The sequence below is a fragment of the Seriola aureovittata genome, chromosome 10 (genome assembly GCF_021018895.1).
Source record: "Seriola aureovittata isolate HTS-2021-v1 ecotype China chromosome 10, ASM2101889v1, whole genome shotgun sequence".
Taxonomy (NCBI): Eukaryota; Metazoa; Chordata; class Actinopteri; order Carangiformes; family Carangidae; genus Seriola; species Seriola aureovittata.
Window position 1 is genome coordinate 12,372,208 of NC_079373.1, and position 22,920 is coordinate 12,395,127.

Genomic DNA, 22,920 nt, shown 5'->3' on the forward strand with positions numbered 1-22,920 from the left:
CAAGCTGTTCTTGTGTTTCTCATGTTTCTCATGAACATCTATGGATGAGACACAACACACTCAGTCAGCCATTGTTTTATTGAATTTGTCTTTTAACAGGTACTACAAAAACATACAGTGGCATATGCTTATTTTTGTAACATAAAAGCTTTGCACTTTTCATCATAACATGATACCGATTAACAATGAACTAGATACTGTAGAGATTTACAAACAAAAAAAAAAAAGAAAAAAGTGAAGTGCCCTATGATATTCTGATGTCATCCTGTCACTAGACTTGTGCAATATACTGCTGGAAAAAAAGCAATAGAAAGAAAGAATTAAAATGTTGATAGTTTTACATGTAGCTTATTCAATGTGAAAATAACATGACATAAAACTGACAAAAAAATGCATGCAAACTAACATTAGAACAAGAGGTTGTGTATTGAAAAATAATTAAACCTTGTAACCTACTGTATGAGCCCTTTGACAAAATGAGTGGACCTAAGGAAAAAAAAAAACTTTTACCTTTAACCAATCAAGTTTGATCATTTTGATTTTCCCGAGAGACCTGCTCTCATGAGGAAATTATATTTATTGTATGTATTGTAATTGTCTATTGTAACTTCTACCCTTTTTATGATATACATTTCCAACATCAAAACAACTGTAACTCTGGCATTTGTTCACAAGGTCAGGTGGTGATATAAAGATAGTGAGCACAACGCCTCTGCTAACAACACTGTGGCAGAGAAGTGGTTAATTTTGTAACTAACAGCAAAGAAATCCCTGTAAACAGCTTAAAGTAAATAAAAAATAAAGAATGTTAAAATAATTTGTAAACAATACATCAGCACACAGGAGAAAAGGCCAAGTGAGAAAAACATACTTGACCCCCTCTTGTAGATTTGCATTCAAGCAACAGTTTAACGCTGTTGTTTAACCAAATCTAAACATGGTGTCTTATAATAACAGGTGTTACAGAGAATATGGCCAAAGTGCAGAAGAGTAAACCGTCATGTCTAAGTACCTGGATGTGGAAGAGAGAAAGATGGTGGTCAACATGTCAAGCAATCTCCTGAAATACTTCCCTCATACATTACAAAACGCTAACACACTGACTTCACAGCCTCTTCCCCCAGAGCTGAAATACAGTATACTGAATGGTACCTGTGAACGAGCGTAAACACTGGGTCAACAAATGTTATACTGCCCCACTGAGGACAATGAATGCAAATGCATCAGCGATTTAAGATGGGGCTTAGAAATCCGAGCATTACAAATGTGCTTTATAATTTACAAGTAGGTTTTAGTCGGAGGGAAACTGAATCCAATAAACACTTTAAAGCACCCTAATCTTTGGGGGAAAAGCAACAAGTCTTACATTGTAGAGCAGTACTCTGAGGGAAGGGCATTTTACAGGAAAATTTAAAATACAGACTTTAGTAATTATAACAAAATATTCAGATAATCAGGTAATTTGTTGGCATCCACACATATGGTGTTTTGAAGTCAATTAATACATACATTTTCCTCCAAACCAAATCCAGTGGATGTTACGCAATGTAGCACAAGTTTAAATACAAATGTAGGTGGAAAACAGTTTGAGCTATTTAAGAATAAAATAATGTGAAAGTATTAAAAATGATAGTCCTAGAAAAAATTCTGACAAAAACAAGCAGATAACAGAAAATGCTCTCACCAATAATAGCCTACTTTACCAGCATTAGTATAAAGGCTTCATCGGTGAATCTCGTTATTTGATCTGAATCCAGAGATAAAAACAGAAGGCATAGTCTCATGAAAATACATGGGAAATTTTTTGTTTTTGATTCTAGGTTTGATTGCAAATCTCTCTGTGCATGTTTCTGAACCACATACAACCTGGAATGTGGAATATGTGATTAGGAGGCTCTAAGACTTAAGTTTTAAGTTTCAGTAAACTATGAATTTCAGCATAAGTGATTCAAGCTCAGGGATCAAACACAAAATATGTGCTGTTGAGTGGCAACAGGGGAAAAAAAAAAAAAAAAAAAAAAAAAAAATATATATATATATATATATATTTTTATATAAAGACAAACGATTATAAGACATTTAAGAAAGGGACTGGGGGCAGAGAAAGCACAAAAAAGTGAATCACAATGAAAACAAGAGTAAAAAAAAAATACAATCATTCCTTCAACTATTAAAAGATCACAGCCATATTTTCAAAATACTGATTCGGACTGCAAATGTTGAGTTTGGCATCGGAGGAGGAAGATATATAAGACAGGTGTACTGTTTTGGCCATCACATAGACAAACAAGGATACTGCAATTATAGCATTTACAAAAAAAATGGCAGGAATACTGATAGAAAGCCCATTCGGCCTTAAATGTTTTGGTTCTTTGATGCGATTTGACTCAAAATTTTTAATAAAGTTGATTGTTCCAGCTTTGATGCGGAGACCAACTCCAAGAATTCCTTAGGAAAAAAAAAATCCCTTTTATAATTGCAACACATTACTCGTGTGTGGAGGTGACCTCTTTGTCTTCAGACGGCAGCCACATGGCCTGGAAAGGTGCTTCAGCTTAAGGTCAGTTATCCTCCTCATCATCGCTGACGAAGCTTCGTCCATCCTGACTCGTCTCTCTCTCCCTGAGGAAGGTCTGTCTGATCGCCTCCAGCTCGGTCAGCTCCAGGCGGACTTTCTCCAGGTGGAAGGAGCGGCGGTTCTGGATTTGCCTCAGGGGGAACGGGTTCATGTCCACAAAAGCGATGCTCATCAGCTTCCTGGACAAAGAAAAACAGAAATGAAAAAAGGCAGTCCTGTCAGTCTGGGATAGTTCTCTATTGTTTTGCATGCTCTGTGCTGTGCACATGTACTGAATTTTACATGCTTTTGTCCCTGTTTGTTTTTATACACCAGTCACACAGCAAGAAGATATGATCAGCTCTATTGTTAGCTATAATGCTCCTTACCACTGCAGACACACTGCTATCGGAAATGTCATGCTTATACGCATGACCAGGACTACCAAAACAAAATTGTAGTTACTGTACCGTGAATCCAGGATTGTGCTTGTGAAGTATCGAAGATATTTGAAGATGGCTGTGGAATCCTGCAACTTCAAAAACTCTTCCTCTTTGTACTTGAAGAGAGCGAGGGCGAAGCGAAATATGATCTGTGGAGGGAAATTATCAAAGCTGTGAAATTCATGACTTTCCTTGTGTGACCGTATAATAAATCATCAAAAATATACACTATATCAGTGCAAGAGTTTGGTTCTGCTGCCTCTAACAGGCCAAAAAGAGGTTAGTGCAGGTTTAATGCTGTATTGATTTTTATAGAAACTCATGGGCAGAACTATGAGTTAAAAACCACATGTTGCTTAAAAGATGTTTTGGCTAACATGCTAGCAAACAATTGGCTATTTTATTTTATTAATGGCTTTCAGCAGACACGTAGCAAAATTAGCATTCATTTGAAGTCATGTTTGTGTCAACCTGGCAAATTCAAGTCCAATACCAACACTCCTTTTGGTTGTGTTTGGTTCTTCTGCCAAAAATATCTACGTCTTAAGCTTGACAGGTGTTTGACTTTCTTCAACAGCTAGTCGCTAACTTTATGTCTATCATTTGGTGCTGTGCAGCTAGCGTAGTGTGTTTATCAGAGCTTTTTTGCTGAAAACAGTTGCCTGCTAATGTTGACTGGGAATGAGTTTTATGAGAGCACAGCCTGCAGACCATAAAATCAAAAAACCTAAAAAGCTCTGTAGCCTCACAGTGGGTGATAATTTCATGTAGGTTCATAACTTCAAGTGACCGTTCTTCAATTACACATAGACATTTGATTCATTGTTAATTAAAAAAACAAAGATAAAGAGTGGAGCTTTATTTTTCAATATCTATAACCCCTCCACATCAGGCTCACAGAGGTCTGATGTTTCTTCAAACAAATGCTGGTAAGATAAGGTTGGAGACATAGCGGGCCGAACCACCAAATATTCACTTGTGGGAACTTGTTTACACCCAAACAGAAAACTAATCAGACATTTCAATTTAATCTCAGTCAGCTAAATGGCTATGTTAAAAATTCTCCTTATCTAAGTTTTCAGTTTTCTTCAAAGCTCTGTGAGCAAGCCCGGACAGAAATCTTTCTCCTCTGCCTCTTACCTTTGGACCTTCATACAGAAAGGCATCCCAGATCTTGAAGAGGATGTCGCTCACCACGCTGTCCACAAACACCACCAGGAACCAGTTGAAGGTGATAAGGGAGAAGTCTACCTTGTACTGCTCAAAATGGGCATGAAGCCGGGGCAGCTTCTCGCTCATCAGGTCCTTAAACACACGCTGGTCAACCTGCACAGACACAAGCAAGATAAATTTGTTTTTGTTTTGTTTTTTGTTTTTTTACTGCTAAGAGACCTTTATTTTTACAGCAGGGGGAGAACATGAGAAAAAATCCAGCAGGGCGAAAGGCAGCAAATAGTGCTGACCACCGCACAGCATTCCTGCTCTGCTAAGTCATGAGCAGCAGGCTCAGTCATATGAATATGACATCACAGACAGCAAAGAAACCTGTTAACTCTGGTAAGGAGGCAGCAACTTGTCCCTGTGTTCCCCAGTGTTGCAATATAACCTTTGAGTTTGTTTACCTGCGAGCCAAGCAGGGTCTTGGTATAATAGTCTCTTGGCATGAAGACTTCCACAATGGCAATAAGGCTCCAGAAGGCGTCCTCTTGGTCCAGATAGAGCAAAGCGATGGCGGCCAGCCTAAGGAAATAGCATGCAATAAAATCAATGGTTACCAAGGCATAACAGGAGAGAAGGAGAGAAACCAGATGCCCTCCAGTACCTGTTTAGTCCCTGACAGTAGCCGATATCTGGATTCCTCCAGGAGAAAGCCATTAGGACGTTCCTGAGTTTCTGGATGCCGCCTGCACTCGGGGAGGCATAGTGCTTGTTGTTGGGCAAAGTACGCAGCAAGTCCAACTCGATCTGCTTGGAGGCTGGGTTGGGCTTCTCCCGGGCCACATTCAGTAAGGTCTCATAATAGTCTGGTGCCAAGTGGTCCCGGAACTTCTTGACGTGGAAGGAGACACACCAGCGCCACACCTGGGAGCGGTGCTCGTGGGGCACGCCGCAGCGAATCAGGGCTTTGAGCTCAGGGGAGCGCACCAGGTCTCTGTTCATGGTGCTGGCCAGATAGTTCTCCCACTTTACTCCAACAGACACCTCCTGATTTGTCATGGACAGGGACTTCAGCTCCAAGGCTCTCACCTTTGCAACCAGCTTCTCCTCCTCCTCTTCTTCCTCAGGCACCGTCTTGAAGCCATACACGTCATACTCACTAACGTTGAGTCAAAGCAGAGAGAAGATGAAGAAACATTATTAATACATCTTGACAGCCCGCCTTCAGTCTTACATCACGTAGAAATTTCCTGCATTTCTAACAGTTAATAAAGAGTCTAATCTAACAGTTCATTTTGACACGCTACAAAAGGACGTGCCTGAGCTTGCACAAAAGTCAGAGACACAAATTAGCAGAGCTAGTTTTTCCTGACAAAAAAAATTGGTAACAGCTATCAATCAAGGTAAAACAGGTCTTGTGACTGTTGCATCTAGGACTATTAAGGCAACTGTTTCAACACCGGCATCTCTTTCTCTTTCTCTGCAATGGACTTTCCCTTGATTTGTTGCAGAATCTGGTAAAACTGCCATTTCCACATATTTGATAGTGAGGGACTGACAATAGATTATTTCTGCAACACTAAAGTGTAGCTGTGCTTGAAAATCCTCATGCTCTTATGACTTAATATTTAAGCTAAAGATATTTATTATTAAATTTAATTTTGTACTTTCATTTTCTATTTTGTAAAGGGTTCAAATGTAACCTAAATAACAATATGGACAAAACACAAAGGCAACTATTCACAAGGCTTTTTTGCACAGTCCCTACCTGACGGTGTTCGGCTTGAAGATGGGGTGCTCTTGCTGGTCGGGACCCTCCGCCTGCAGCGCATCCTCTAATAATCTGGAAATGACCTCTCGAGCAGGGCTCTGCTCTGATGACGAACACACTGGGGTTTTCACTTCTTGAAGCAGCACCAGATACTTACTCTCCACCTGACACAGCTTGGCCTCCAGGGCCGTGTACTGCAGCAAAGAGAGAAGGAGAGGGTTACGACAAAGTTTCGGCTTGGTATTCATTTTTTCTGTTTTGTGTTTTGGTTTAGGGGGCATGAGCTGAGGTCGTCCCTTAGCTGGACTTCCCCTAAAGTTACTCAGACTTCCTGTTTCTGTTAAGTAACGCACCATTAACCAACAAACACAAGATGGTACCTTTGCCTCTAGAGCTTTTTCTCTACTCTCTGCGTTTCTGCGTAACACTGTCAGCTCTAGGATCTCTTTGTTCAGGAACTTGTTCTGGGATTTGTAGCCTTGAAGACTGTCCTGAAAGTGAAAAATAAACAGTATGTCTGGTTAATCAGTGAGAATTGAACCACAGCATAAACAAACCGTGAAAAAAAAAAAAAACTATCTCGTGATAAACTGACGCTAAAGAAATGAATGACACGATATAAACTTTTCCACTAGTTCCACAATCACATTCAGCTGCCTGTTAAGAATGAGTCCTTCATGTTCTTATAATGAGCAGCTTTATTGTTTCTATCAGCTATAAACTGTGTTTAAGCTTTGTCTTCTGAACCTTGAGGATGTCCAGCTCCTGCTGCTCTTTGTTGGGAGGTAGTGAACTGGCATCATTTGGATTTCCACTCTGCTCTGAGCTCTGCTGCGACAGCTTTATGATGACTTCATCCTTAGCCTGTATGGTCTCCATCAGCATCCCCAGCTGGTCATTAATCTCTCCCACTTTAATCTTCAGGCCCTTCAGCTCCTGCTGCAGACTGTCCTTCTCCAAAGCAAGACGCTCCATGTGGCCACACAGGGACTGGATCTGCCCATCTCTTTCTTGAAGCAGGGTTTCCAGCTGAGTGATTTCTTCCTGGGTTACTACCTGCACCTGGGCCTGGTCTGAGGCTGGAGATGAATCTGGAGCCGGGGCTGGGCGCTGCACTGTCGGCCTATCACACTGAGACGTCCTTAGAGTCTGCTGCAGAAGCCTCACCAGTTCCTGGTTGATAAAAGACAATTTGCCTGGTCAACACATAAGCTTGCAGGCTCAGGATTATGTCTTAAAATGAAGTTGCCTGATTCACAGAAAACATGGGTTTGTTGAACTGAATTATTTTTTTCCTTATGGGGTAAAGTCATTAATCAGAATCTGCTTGATTGGCCAAGTATGTGGACACATATAAGGAATTTGTCTCCGGTTTCACAATGCCGGTTGGTACATATATATATAAATATAAATATAAATATATTTATATATACAATTAATTAAAAAGTAAAGCTGTATATTCCGCTTGCTGACTTTTTACTTGCTTAACTGCTGATCTTATTCTCTATGGATTAAATTCTAATTATATTTATTTTAAACCGGCTGCGTAAACAGGCTTAGTAAATATTGAGAGTGTAAGTTCCATATTGTCTTAAGTTATCAACTTGTATACTATTGTTTTAAGTCATACAATATGGTTTATAATCTGTGACTAATTACCAAAGACTAGTCGCATTCCACAATTTTACAATATGTAAGAAAAAAGTGTCATCTGTCAGACACAATTTCACAGCCTGTTACTGACCCTCAGGTCCAACTACAGAATGTACTACACAAGGAAATAAATGTTTAAAAAAAAAAAAAAAAAAAAAAAGATTTGTCCTTCAAACAAACATCTGTGCCAGTTCACACTGGTTAGTCATGTCCCAATGAGTTGGGACATGACTAACACATTATAACAATTTCTCTCAGTGAAAAAAAGACACTATTTGAAAGTGAAAGCCAATATATTTAGTGCGGCTTTTGTTCAGGCCATCATTTCCTACCTATACTAATTCTGAGATCAGTAAGGATAAAGATCTGGAGGCCACAGCCACACTGACCTCATGCCCAGATAACCCGCCTCATTCAGTTCAATAACAGAAAGTCTGCCATAGCAATGTAAGTCATTAAATATGCTGCACTGAGAAAATGTGGCCAGTGTGCTGATACTCGGCTCATGCATTTGCACTGATGTGTGTGAGACCTGTGCTCACGTAAACACACCCACATGCATCTGCTCACGGAGATGCAGACAAGGTAACTGTGACATACAATACAGTACAGCAACAATATACAATTTTCATTGGCAACCATTTTCCTTCAAAAGTAGAAAATGCTGAAAACTGTCCACAGCTAGGTTTGTGGATTAAAATGAGTGACACCAACATAGTTTCTTTCAGGAAACATTTTACAAATGTTATATTTAAACAGTATTAGTATCTTCCCATGCTATGTGGATGAACTTAACTTACCCTTCAATAAAAGAATAATGTGACTAATAAATTCAGGCATAAATAAGGAGGGCATAAATAATATTAACAATAAAGTCAGCTTCGTACCACTTGACCTGAACACTGGCTGAATATTTCCAACAGCAGTTACAGAGTCAAGCAGCTGAATCAGTGACTCAGAGTTCCTCAGCAACTTCCTGCCAAATTTAGAGCTGGCACTTAAAGGCTTCACAGCAGAAGCATACACAGATACATTATTTATTCATCTGGCCAGTGCTGCAGCCATTGTGACCAATCAGCTAGTCTAAAAAACACTAAAACAAGAACAGAGAGTAACTGCAGGGAATGGCACAGCTGTGACTGTTGTTAGGAGAACTGCTCTTCCCTTATTTCTTGTTTAAGCATGACTAAACATTTGCTGTCTTCCTGTATCAGTGAGAGCATCGGAATGACACCACAACCTCAGGCTTGTGCCTCATTCACTGAAATCATAGTTAAAGCAACAATTCACACATTATGAAGACAAATCCTGGCACTTTACAGTTTAAAATGTAAAAGTGTGTCACTGTGAAAACCAATAAATCTTAGCTACATTCATGTAGAGATATTACAATTATTGTAAACAAGCCCACTGGTAAGATGACTGGTTGGACGGGAGAGCTTTAAGGCACCAAACTTGGAACTTGGACATGTACAGCTGGGCTGACGGGAAGGTCATTAGTTTTGTTGGTATTTTGTCATAAGCCAAAGTATTAGATAAACTGAAGTTTTGACGTGATAATGGTACTAAATGAAAAGTTAAAGGACCACCGAATTGAATATTCTTCATCCTGAGATGGGGGATGAATATGTGTTCGACATTCAAGGGCAACCCATCCCGTAGATGAGGTAATTCAGGACCAAAGCGGCCTAAAAATGCTACGTCCTGGTGGTATAGGACCCCCCCATACAGCACTCGTCTGGAATGATGATGAGTGTATTGCATTCCCTTTTTAAAACGATACTGCATTGGTTGAATTGACGACAGTGAGAAAAATCTGTACCTTCTGACTGGCCAGCTCCTCTCTGAGTTTGGCCTGCTCCTGCTGCATGCGGCTCAGCTCTTCCTGCTGGCTCTGGAGGCGCAGCTGCATCTCCAAAGGTTTGCTGCCATTGCACTCCACTGGGGAGCTCTCAGCGCTCCGCGTCTCAGCGCTGCGCCCAAACCTCCCAGAACCCATCATGTCTCGAAGCAAAGGCCTCTTAGGCCGCGCCGAGTTGCGCACGAAGTCGAAAGTAAACGCTGATCCAAAGGAATCTGAGAGAGAGAGAAGAGAATTTAATCACTTGCTGCCTGTGATCCCCACCTATAGTTTCAAACTGTATGTGTAGGAAACAGACGTGAACAATAATAAATCATACAAGTGCCTCCAAGGGCTGGATGCATTGTTTGTCCAGTAGTTATAGTGATAATACAAGTCACAAAACACGCCTTCTCTGTGTTGATATAAGCTGAGTATGAGTATTAAACCCCTCGCTAGGAGGTGGGTGGCTGAGGTAGCAGGAAGTCGACGTACGTCTGTGAGTGTCTGGATGATGTTTCTGTTCAGGGAAGTCCTTGGGCGGGGCATCCACCAGCTCCCACTCCTCTGTGCTGTTGTTACTGGTGTAAAACACACTGCGCCTGCTCTCCACTCCTCGGCCCTGCCGCAGATAAGACATGGAGTTCCTGACAGAACAGAAACCAGACAGGAGGGTGAGTAAGACCAAGACTGCAGAGCTTCAGTGTTGTGCTGGGCATTTAAATGACCGCTACTATGTAAAAGCTTTTCAAATCCACATCCATCAAGGACACACTGCAGGGAAGCCTGATGCTCCGCTACTTCGTAAGTGGTAACATAAGCACAAAAGCTTTCTCTGTTGAAGTATTTACACAACAGCTCAAGAACCACAGAACCAACCTGAGGAATCAATGGAAATTGATTCGAATACTAAGCAAAAATATCATTAAAAAAATTAAAATGAAGCTGTTAATCTGAAGCATGGAGGCATTCTTAAATGTTAACAAGACTTAAACTGACCACAACTCTACTGTGTGACAGACCCATGTTTCTCACCCATCTAAATATAAGATGGCCGCAAACACGTGAAATTAATTTGGTTTAGCCGTGCGCAGCAGAATGACGTTCTCACCTGCCTCACGCCTTCATCTATGTGTTTCACACCAAATTCACGCTTTATGAGCATGCAACCCTGAGAACCTTTTAACATCACGGCTCTGCTGTTACAGTGACATTCTTGAGCTTTAGCTGCTTCTGCTCACATCATGAGCAAAAAGTGCAGAAACTGCCTTTGGTAAACTTACAGATTAAGACACAGAGCCGGTACAGGTCACGGGTTTGCTGCTCTACTAGTTGCTGCATGTGTTTTTATCTCCTTTTGTCTTTTAAAACATGGGAAGCACACAGGCTGGTATGGAGGCGCGTTATCTGGAGGAGTAAGCAGCATTGCGGCTGAATTGAATTGCTCCAAGATTCCTGTGCACCTTTATAAGTGAACTCTCTTTCCATCATGGATACAAAGCAAATTCCAATCCGCATGTCGCATTTTTAGCATTTCAGTGTGTTGAATCGCTTGAATAGGAGATGTTGTCTGGCCCAGAGGGAGAAACTGCTGATGGATACTAGAGCAACTAGTACTACTAGAACCATGGATGTAACCATCTCCTCCACTGCAGGTTCTTCTTCAGGAAGAACTGAAGAGGTATTTAGTTTCCTCACTACAGCTCTATTGGGGCTCACACTGTAGCAGACCAACTAGTTGCGCCTGTTTAGCAGGGACTCAAAACAAAGACTTGTACACACAGTTCCTTTTTTTGTCTTTTAGCCTCACCTGAGTTCTGTACCAATGTTTTTGAGCGAGTTGAGGGGGTTTGTGGACGCAGCAGAGGGTCCTCGGGCCGACTGGATCCCTACCATTCCCCCGCCATCTGTTTCCGTCTCCATGGCAAAGTCGCTGCGGACCTTCTCCATGCTGTCACTTAGCTTTTCAAAAATGATGCTATCTGAAAACACAACACAGAGAAACTAGAGTAACATCATAATAATACAGCATTACTCATATCACCACTACTTCTTATTTTACTAAGGCCCTGGGTGAATCTATTGTTTGTAGAGGAAATGAGACTGTAGTGACCCTGGATGGGTTCCAGAGTAAAGTGAAGCAATATTCGGAGTTACCCAGAATGCTATTTAGAGCAAGAAGGATGCCTGTGGGCAGCTCGCTAACCATCAAAAAATATAGTATGTAGCATTTCTAAGCCCAGATTGCTAAATATACATTTTCCCCTTTGTATGAAATTAGCTGAAAAAAGAAAGTGTGGGAACATTTTATAAAGAGGCCGAGCAGCTGCACTGGCAGCCATCGACACACAGCCGACAAAGACAACGATCAGACACCTTTAGCTCTTTGAATCTGCATAGTCAGACCAGGAAACAAATCCTTTTAACATCCTGGAACCTGTGCCAGCTTTAATCAGTACAGAAAATTAGTCAATGGCTGCACATGTCACAGTTTGTCTGCGCTTTCTGTGTCTCAGCCTTTGCAGTGAGTAGCTATTGCTACTGTAAAAAAAAACAAAAAAACATGTTAATCTTCTACTAGTCATTCGAACAGAGCTAACTAAAACATTTAATTGCCTCTTCACAGCTAAGGGGAAAATTCCAGTTCATCCACACATTTCATCACTGCTCACTGACAAAAGCTCAAGGACTTCTAAGACTGAAATAACCCAGCATGTGGAAAAAATGCATAAAAACTAAATATCCAAGTATTTTGTTTATAGGAACGATTGGTTTTTGTAGGATTGGTGATGTGACGTCACATTTGTCTTGTAAGAGGCTGATTGATTTTGATAGACTCAAGTATTAGAATATTTTTTGACTATATTGATATTGATAACGTGGGTATTTGTGTACACTTAGAGCATTGAAGAAAAAAGAAAAAAAACATTAGCAGTGCAAATGATGGCAGGAAAAGGAAGAGGCATTCACAGTTCACTTAGCAAGAACAGTGAAAACAAGTCACACCACCTTACAGACCGGGAAAACAAAGAGCTATTTCTTGACTTAATGATAACACAATTCTCATACAATGTCTTGCCTTAGTATAATATTAACCTTCCATTCCCCGTGTTTGTGTACTACTTGCATTATCTGAGCCTCAGCTGTAAGTGTCTTATTAGCTAATATGTGTGACTGGCAACTTTTCTTTTTCATGACAACCAGCACTATTTGAAAATGAAGAAATATCTGATGTAACTAGCTGCATTCAAGATTTATTATGGATCGTACACAGAGAACTTAGGTTCATCTACTCCTACTAAAAAATGCATTTTATTATAATTCTAATAAGTGAAGTCTTTGAGGTTTTTGGGGAAACTGACAGAAACCAAGTCTCGGAACAGCCTCATATCCAAGAAATTAAAATTTAGTGCAACATGTTACTTTAAATGACTTTTACTCAACATTTCTCCCACTCAACTAACCTGTCGTACTTCATAAAAGGTCAAGAGTCAACACCTAGAATGAAAATAATTCACAACAGCATCATTATAAAAAGCAACACCAGCAACTGCTCAGCAAACACAGCTTCCCATGAAGGACCACCAAAACCAAACTCTGGTGCACACACACTCTGCATACGACCAGGCATGATAGCTCATTTTGGTCACAACTATTAGAGCAATTGATACACATGCTGGCTGATAGTGAGTTGCACGGGTTGGTTCACGAGTAAGCAGGACACCAATGTTATGATGAAAGCGATAGGTTAGTAATGTTACACTGTATAAATATACTGGAATGTTAAATGCTGAGGGATGTTGAAACCAGCAATCAGTACGCAGAGTAAGATTTCTGTCTCTTCAGGTGCACTAAGATAAAAACACACGCCAGATAAAGAAGCCGTGAATTCTTTTCCTTTGTCCTTTGTTGATTTCTCATCTAATCAGTGCTCAACACAACCACTCCTACGTACTCTTTGTGTAGAAACTTTGGAACATGGCAATAAAAAAGCTTGACGTTGTGTTTGCAGCACTTGTGTCAACATTAATCCGTCAGATACAGGTGTTTACTTTCAGCTGGTGCCTGGATGTGATGAAACAGAGCAGGGAAAATTAGTGTCCACGTTGAACATTACCACTGTATGTACACGTGTGTGTGTACCTGCATACCATTTTCTTTGCCTACAAGGCCAGTGAGAGGGTGGGCCAGGGTCGGGGAGCTCCAGCTGTCTCTCTGGCCGGAGCCTCGTGTGTTGCTGTACTCCCAGCGCTTCTGCTGCAACTGCTGGAGCCAGTAATGCATCACCTGCCTGCTGGGGGCCTAGAAACACAAACACACACAAACCAAGCCACATAAACAAGGTTACTGACTTTCATGGATGAAAATAAGAGAGCTATTGTAAGCATGTTAAGTGCTGATACAAATCATATCAGAGGATTTCAAAGGTTAAATGGTAACTCAAACATCAATGTGAATGATGTGACACTTTGGCTGTAACATAACAGCTGTGAAGTAAAATAAAACATGAAACAGTCTATAACCCCTTTTAATAGCAGGTTACTATGAAGATAGGTCATGTGAACGAGCACAGACGCTGGTTTCAGTCTCAGTTCCAGCCTCGGGCCATGCAAGCTGTTTGGTATTAACCATTCACACCATCTGCTGGAAAACTGTTCCAGCCTTTAGCAGGCAGCCAGGCCGAGGGAAACCTGAGGCACCTGTTTTGGCACTGAAGCCGTCACATGTCATATGACAAAAAAAGAAGACCATCACATGAGATGTTGTGATCCTTTGCGGAGCAGAGGTGTCATGAGGAGTGAAAAATGAAAGAAGAATGTGCATTTAAATCATTTAAGCATAAAAACAGAGGGCTGAGAGTGTGTATCAGCTGAATAATATGCTGATGAAGCTCTTGTCTGATAAACATGAACCACATATATAAGTGATTTTTTCATTTTTTTACACCAGCTTTTCTTAAAAGGTGATTGAAGATTGTCAAATGACATCCCTGTCAGCAGAAATATTTACATTCTTCTAAAAGCAAAGCTCAGGATAAATCTGTGAAGTTACAATGGGTGTGTCTGCCTGTTCCACAATGAGAAAAGGAAGTGACAAATGACAGCAAAACAGACTCAAAACAGTCTCACACACACACACACACACACACACACACACACACACACACACACACACACACACACACACACACACACACTCACTCACTCACACACACTCACACACATAAATACATACATACACACACGCTGGAAAGTTTATACCTTCAGGGGGAACTCCTTCCCGGCCGTGCGGATCTCAAACTGACCCTCTTCCCCCTCCACGTCGTAACAGAAGCACGCATCGCCTATTTCGATGTGTCCGAGTGGCAAGGCATCTTGGGGAGTCTTGAAGTAATACAAATAACATTTCCTTGGATCATACACGAACCACCTCGGCTTGTACCCTCTCAGGGGCCCCTTGCCGGACAGTTTGTTCAAGTAGCCGCACAGCTTGGAGGGCTGCTCCTTCGCGCCCTCGAGTTCGGCCACATCCACAGACTTGGTGGCCACAATCCGCGAAGCTGTGCAGGAGTTTGCCTCGCTGCCATCCTCCTCTTCGTGCATCTTTCCTCGAAGTTTCTTCTTCGTGCAGCGCAGCGGATGCCCACTGCTGTTTCCATCCACATGACTGCCTGCCTCCTGGACAAGGGGAGCACGGGAAATGTAGTTTATTTTCAAAGCTGCAGTGTGTGTGTGTGTGTGTGTGTGTGTGTGTGTGTGTGTACGCATGTTAGGAGCACCGCTGGGTGGTGGTGTTTGACAAGATGAGCAACATGAGGATACACCCCAGCTCTGAGGGAGAATGGTGCAACAGTCCTGCTACAAATGAGAGAGATACTGAAACGCTTTCATTTAGAAACAAACCACACTGAAAAAACAAACCATCACAAGTTGAAGTTGGTTTTCAATTGCATTTATTTTGTTTTGTTCATTAATTTATTTAATGGGGACGATGCAATTTAACATAGTTCCAATACATAGCATGAAACTGATGTGTTGCACAGAGTTTATAGCTATTGCTCATTTTCAACCTTTGTCCCAAATTGGGGACTTTTACATGCACAGGCTAATTAAAATAGTCAGTAGTCATTATTATATAAAGGATTAGGGCCATATGTACTTTATTATTATTTTTATTATTTAGAATTCTGACTTTCACAATACAGGAAAGTAAAATACTATATTGAAATGTATTGGTTGTGATGTGTAGTCTAAGAAGACACAACAACTAAAGCAAAAAAAAAAAACAATCAGCTAAATACAATTAGCTAAATAAATAATATAATAAATATACAGATGTACAGTCTAAAAAGAGACAGCAACAGCGAAACAAACAGACAAATAGTCAAACAAAAATAATCAACATATATCATTCTTAATTAGATACAATGAGATACAACTGGATCAGTCTTAAAGGGCAGATTGGGGCAAAACATTTGCTGCTGGGCCCCTGTTGAAACTCCACCTCTCAGTGTGTAATGTCATATTCCATTACATACAGTGCAGCCCATGGCAGCTTCAGTAAATGCCCCCAATTACAAATCCTGCATTTCAAATCGGACTTATGTAAAACTACACAAGTAATATGAGCACAATGTACTTCAAGTATCAAAAGGAAAATGAATTGTTTGACAGAATGAATCCTGTTGGTGTTAGGGTTAGTGTTATATAGTGTTATAATATTATTGAAGCTTATTTTAACAGCTTTGCTTTTGGGTAGTTTAATCTAAATCATCCAGTTAATCTGATAGTTATATCTGTGAAATAAGTGGGCTGTATTGAAATGTAGTGGGGTAGAAGTATAAAGTAGCAAAAGGTGACAGTTGCAAGTACCTCATAATTGTACTCAGGTGCAGTATTTGAGTAAATGTGCTTAGTTACATCCCATTATTGACCACGAGTTGTCCTGTGCTGAAATAATACAGGTCTTTTGTGTGTTAATTGGTTTATGGTAATTTGATTAAATACAACATTATTTAGGAATGTGCACCGTGTGAGCACAATATCAACTAACAAGATGAGGTAATAACGCAGGACTCATCTTGGTTGACATTGACAACCGATTGACTGCAGCTCTGTGTCACTGGTGGCTTAGATGCCTATGGGCAGTTTCCTGCTTTGCTCTTGGTAATCCAGCCTGGCAGGTTGCAATCATCATATCTCCAGTGATGTTCATGCTTACAAATAAGCTGAAGTCGTCTACAGGCTGAGAAAAGTCAATCTAATGTTAAAATTATCAAGTCTTAATCTGCAGCATAACCTGTAACTTTGCACCCATAGATTAATTAAATAAAGTAAAAAAATATGATACTGGGTGTTTTGGTATCCTCGTGGTTAAGACACATACCATATAACCACAACATGCCCGCTTTGTTGCATGTCATACTCCTCCCTCCCCACGTTTTCCTGTTTGTACTGTACCTATACTGTCAATTTATCCAATAAAAGCAAAAATGCCCAAAAAATCTTCATACCTTAAAAAAATTACTCCCAGTATGAAATAATTCAATGAAATTCCACTCCTCATGCTCTTTGTAGGACCTACAGTATATTGATCAGTAAATCAATCTAGTCACCAGCTGTTTTAACTCTGATGTATAATGTGTGACCTTGTCATGTGCTTAACTATATGTTATTCACAGTGTGACTCATACATTAACACTCAGACAACACAACTGACAACTATAAGACACCAGAGTTTAGCCCGTTGGAACGTCTCCTGTCGGCCCCAAAGATGAGTGAACTGTTCAAGATGCTTCAGGCTGATTGATGTTGGCAGCTCTGAACGTGTTATAACATGATGTATGTGAGTCCCAGCGGGTAAACAGCAGATGGATGGTCTCATGCTTGGAAGTTCACCTATTATTATACAGGAAGTTGGAGCTTTTTATTTTTCAAATAACTGCAGTACAGTAGAACCCCCAAACAACCTCTGATAACTCTGTAACATGTAACGTTTTGATTCAAGTCGCATTATTATTTTGGTGAGATACCTAATTATGTTGTTTGTGAGGATGCAGGTTTTGCCCTGAGTTTTAAAGGAAAGTGTAAGCAAAAGTGAGGTAGTTCAGTTGTAATGACATTTTACAGATGTCAACTGACTTGTGACCTTTCAAAGACCCACATCCCCTTCATCGGTATGTCGCCACAAGACTGAAAAAAGATCTGAAAGAGCCTTTTGCCTGGTAACTGTCTGATAACTGAAATCTGCTTCATTTTTTTTAACATCAGTTTACCTCACAGCTACTGCAGAAAAAAATACATTTATATGTTGTTTCACGCACTGTTAACAATTCCTTACACGCACACTAACATTGCCTACTATACACATACAGTAATTGATTCTTTACAAACATGGAATCAGAGATAACATTTGGCCTCAAACCTGTCCACACCCCCAGAGGAGCACATAATGACTCACAAAGACAGACTCAGGCTGTACCGTTAAGATGATGTTGAAATTCTAGGTCATGGTACTGTATCAATACTTAGTCATATATGGAACATATTATACTGTATGCACTTACTGGGTAAATGCTGGCTATATAGACGGAATATTTCCCAATAACTTTAATTTTATTTTATAAACTTTAAACACATTCAGAAACCACACAATCCCAATTTTAGAGACTATTTTTTTAACCAGCTGGAAATAGTCAACAGCAGCGGTGTGTCCTCTGAGATCAAAGCTGGAGCAATGTTAACATTGGGGAGCACTGAAATCCAGTCTCATCCCGCTCAGTATGACACAGACTGTTTCTGGTTATTGTCTCTCCCCCACAGGGAGTTCCTACTGCTCACCACAGAGCCGAAACCGATGGAGGATTTATGAGAACCGTCTTAGCCATGGGGGGTATGAGTTAGCCATTATTTATGATAAACTCAGAGCCAATGCTGGGAAACAACTGAGTTTGTTTGGGCTTTGTTTATGCCCTCCAAAATCTCTGCAAGTCTTCCCAGATATTTCCAACCGTTCATACATTCACTCCTGCCATCACAATTTACTGCACACGCCAATCAGAAAACACAAACCATCAACTGCTGACGCAACTTAGCTCCCATTACTATAGTAATCAGACAATCTGTGGGTAAAACATCTCCTCTTGCAAACCAATGCACTCATGTGCACACAAACCACAATTTCTGAACTGCTTACTTTCCGTTTCTATTCAGGAAGCTCTTGTTTTGTTCAGCAGCCCTCAGCCGTCTTTTTTCATGCAAATGAGACGTGTGAACTCTGCTGTTGCCGTTGCCAAGCCCCACTGCTTTCCAAGCAGGTGGAAAAAAGTGTGTAATTCTAAATGTCATCTGTCTATATCTCCCATGTAGGTTCGCACTCCCTCAGAAGACTGGAGATTAAGACTGATGAGAGGTTGAGAGAAACATTTTAATGTTTGCTGAAATGACACCAAGCTCACACCACATACTGTTAACCTCAAGGGAAGGTATGTACTCCATCTGAAACGTATCCTGACAGGGTCTGAGCTTTACACTTTAAACAAGAAAAAAAATCAGTCAATTCTTATTGTTTTTCTAGGGCTTGAAAGGAATCGGTGCGCACAGTACGGACAACAGAGACCCACATCTGAAAACATCTTTCCAGGGTCAAGGACAAAGAATCAGAAACATCCAAAATCACCCTCCTTTAGGAACTGTCTGAGGTTTTGCTTCAAGGTAAGAACTATTTCCAGCATTGGTCTTATTTACTGCTTTAATAACTAACTTATTTATCACATATCTCTATGCAAAGCACAGTTTGCCCTACATCAGAGTGACATTACAGCAGAGCAGGGCAATGTAAATAAAAGTCTTGAACTGAATGAACAGTGTTATCTTTAGAGTCAGAATGGACTTTGGACATTGTGGATTCTGAATAGATTTTGTTAAATTAAGTTGTTATTAAATTAAATCATTATATATTGTTAATATATAACAGTTAATAAATGTTTACAGTATGTAACTGAAGGTGCACGCATGAGTAACAGTGACTAGAACCAGGTTTTCACTGCTGATGAGAACATTGAGCTGCTTTCACTCCCTGGTTGACACCTCCCGGAAAATAAGCAAATTATTTAAAGTACAGCCTCACTGCATATGTTGGGAAAACAAATGCTGGTTGTCTTCACTGGATGTCTGTGTGGGTTTGATTAGGACCGAGCGAGGATGGAGCAGAGAGAACCGCAGAGGGATTCTCATGCTGACTTAACTGAAGGAAGACTCAGGGAACTGGCATCAAAGTGGTTCATAGAGACTCAAGTGCCACTCATTGTCCACAATGGCTTCTTCCCCACTTGGTTCCTGGGCTTCATCACCAGAAAGTAAGCATTCACTGAGGAAACAGTTCGAAATAATAAATTAATTACTTCTTTTAGTTTACTTTTATTGTAAAAAAGTAAGATATAAGATTCTCTGACGTGCTGCAGTGCCCTATTTTAATTGAGAGCTTCCTGTTTTTTAATGAAGTTGTTTTTTGATTTTATTTGTCATAATGTAAAAAAAAAATATGAGAGGAAATGTACATACTGTAGGTTTATTATTTAATTTAAATATACGTATACGTATAAGTCTGAGCGTCCATCAGATGCAGTAATGTTATGATGATATATGAGCAGACATTTAGGACACGTGTTTAGTGCTGATACCAAGTGTGAAGGTTTGTTTAGCACAATAATTTACAGCTAGTTGCAGATGAAATAAACTTTGTCTCTAATGGAAAGTGTCCACTCGGTAAGACACCCACTCTCACCCACTGCCCTTTCGTGTGTGTGTCTCTGGCAGACACACACACACCTACATAAAGAGCACAAAGGACAGTTACGTCAGAAGAAGTTTTGGTACTAACAAAACTGATTTTCCTTTCATACAGTGTAATTTCCAAGGTGAATCACGCAATCCAACTTTGAAAAAAAAAAAGAAAAGTACATCTCTGTTCCTTTAAGTTTGTTCCAGATAAGCTTTTGGGAAATACATGTGGAAAAAAAGTGTTGAAGTTTGGGTTTTAAAGCTCTTCTTGTTCTGTCTACAGGGATGCTGAAGAAATACTCAGAGAAAAGGAGCTGGGCTGTTTCCTGATCCGTCTCAGCGATAAGGCCATCGGGTACATACTGTCCTATAAGTGAGTATTGGTTTAGTCTAAACAAGCTGTCGTAGAGTTGTTCACTGATCATACATAGTCTTTAGAATCTTCTACAAGTTTGAAATGTGATCAGTATTGTGAAGAGCACATGATTTGTGTCGAATCCGCTGTAGTTTATATTTTTAAGACGGCTTCTAAGCTATTCATTGGCTGCTTACCATATTAGTGAACATTCACGGTACAAAAGTCACAGAAGGGTGCTTCAGTGGTTCGTTCAGTCTCACACAGAATGAAACATCATACCGTCTTCAGCTTATCTTAACCACAGATCTTATTTCAGTAATTTTAACTAAATTCTAATTTTTATCATTATTTAACCACGAATCCACGTCTCGTTCTTATTTGTTGAAAAGAGATCGCTTCGTAAGATCAGGGTTTTAACTAACTTTTTTTTATCCTCTTGCAGAGGTAGGGATCGGTGTCGACACTTTGTGATAAACCAAAGTGAAAAAGGTCAGTTTGTAGTCTGTGGAGACAGTGAGGGACATGACACAATACCTGATCTGATAGAATACTACAAGACAAGTCCCATTGAGCCGTTTGGAGAGTACCTGACGTCTTCTTGTTTTGAGGTGAGACGAAACTCCTTTTTAAGTCACTTTCTGTATAAGTAACACTGATCGAGAAATGGAGGTCTGACTTGTATTCTGCTTTTGCGATTCATGCAGGTAATGAACGAAGAGCTGTATGATACCATCCAGATCGGCCCTAAAGAAAAACCCGTGCCCACTGTCAGAGCTGCTAAGAACGTGCGAAAACAACAGATGAACTTGGGCTCAGAGCAGCCACGGACACGCCCACCAAAGACCAACAGGACACTAGAGGTGAGTACAGTTCATACATTTCAGACAGTTGATCTAAGTAATGTTTTAAACTGATTCTGATTTTTTGAATTAGTTTCCAAACATGCTTTAACAGTATGGCTCTTTTTGTCAAACAGGAAGTGCCACCTTTGCCTCACAGGAGCAGGCACTTTGAGAGTGCCCCCCTGCATGACCAGGACAGGGTTTTGTATGCTCAGCTGAGGAAGCAATCACCCAGGGAGATCCCAAGATCCCAACACATGCTCCCGTCCCATTTACCTGGAGATAATCCAGGGAGGGCTGAGAGGTCCACTACGCAGGATCAGAACATCAATTGGTGTAGTCCTCCATCAGGACCAGACTCTGTTTACTCTGAGCTCAGCCTGCTGGACAGCAACAACAGAAGGTCTCTACCAGCGCCAGACAACAGCTCTGATGGAGAGTACTATTACAGGCTGAGTGTACTCCCCCCACACACACCTCCAAGACTTTCCCCCAAGCCCATCAGACAAGCCACTGGCTGTGTCCCCCGGTCTGAGAAGACAGACTCGTACAGCGCACCAGCCAGTCTAGACAACATGAGTCACAGTGGTGTCTATCACCTGGCTGGCAGGCCCGGCAGCCCACACACTGCATCGTCTGAGGCCGGCTCACTGGCTTCAGAGGAGAGTATTAATTCAGTGTACGCCAAGGTCCCCAATGAAGCCCTCTTTAGCCGCTTCTCTCAAGACAATACATATGAGCTGATTCCTGGGCACGAGGACGCAGCTCATCCCAAACCCAACAGCAACACTTATGAGCCTCTGGAGGATGTCAGACCCAAGTCATTAAAGGTTAGTAATGTATTCAAAATCCCCTCATTCTCCAAAAAGCTATACTTAATGCTCATCATATTTATTTAACAATGAATTTATTTACCTCCTGCAGAATGACAAATGGAAATGGCTCTTCCCTGAGGTCAAGAGGAAATGGTGAAGACGTTAACGTACCAGCTACTGAAGGAAATGTTTACTAGATTTAATCTGACACTACTGTGTACTACTAATATACACTCTGTGACGACCTCTGTGAAATACTCAACATAGACTAACATGGTCATATTCAAATGTCGTCTTCTGTATTTTTTGCTTTTTAATGTATTTATTTAAAAATGATGATATATTTAAATGTTTATTTTCCAAGTGTAAGCCAATTTGCTAAATAAAACACAAACTGTATGCTTAAATTTCACAAAATAATTTATGTCATTAAACACAAATCCATAAATGAGAAACTCTAAACTAACGTTTTCTTTTTTTTTTTGAGTGAGAGAGAGCGACAGTTACAAGCATAAAATATGCAGCCTGTGTGTTCATGTTCAACAGAAACTGCGTGGTTATATGAAGATGGCAGAAGCTGCCGGTCAGATGTAAAGAGGCGTTCAGGCAGATACCATCTACAGTTTGATCACCGCCTGCTAATGAACCTCATCTCATTAGTATTCTAGCTGCTGACACGGGGTTGCGTGCAATGGGATGTAG

The 22,920-nt window shown here is 40.6% G+C and overlaps 2 protein-coding genes across 2 annotated transcripts; one reads left to right on the plus strand and one right to left on the minus strand.

The window, feature by feature from the left end:
• Positions 1-59: 59 nt before the first annotated feature.
• Positions 60-15,094, minus strand: tbc1d2b (TBC1 domain family, member 2B). Its single transcript, XM_056388337.1, has 13 exons — positions 14,684-15,094; positions 13,574-13,724; positions 11,233-11,404; positions 9,918-10,069; positions 9,405-9,658; positions 6,677-7,102; positions 6,310-6,420; positions 5,927-6,123; positions 4,823-5,317; positions 4,623-4,740; positions 4,141-4,326; positions 3,028-3,149; positions 60-2,757 (listed from the first exon to the last, which is right to left on the minus strand). The coding sequence occupies exons 1-13, from the start codon at positions 15,023-15,025 to the stop codon at positions 2,562-2,564; spliced, it is 2,922 nt and encodes a 973-aa protein (XP_056244312.1). The 5' UTR covers positions 15,026-15,094; the 3' UTR covers positions 60-2,561.
• Positions 15,095-18,715: 3,621 nt separating this feature from the next.
• Positions 18,716-22,660, plus strand: LOC130176474 (SH2 domain-containing protein 7-like). Its single transcript, XM_056387593.1, has 8 exons — positions 18,716-18,906; positions 18,999-19,135; positions 19,613-19,779; positions 20,487-20,576; positions 21,004-21,169; positions 21,266-21,421; positions 21,538-22,233; positions 22,328-22,660. Exons 1-8 carry the CDS (start codon positions 18,852-18,854, stop codon positions 22,373-22,375), a joined length of 1,515 nt encoding a protein of 504 aa, XP_056243568.1. The 5' UTR covers positions 18,716-18,851; the 3' UTR covers positions 22,376-22,660.
• Positions 22,661-22,920: the final 260 nt, after the last annotated feature.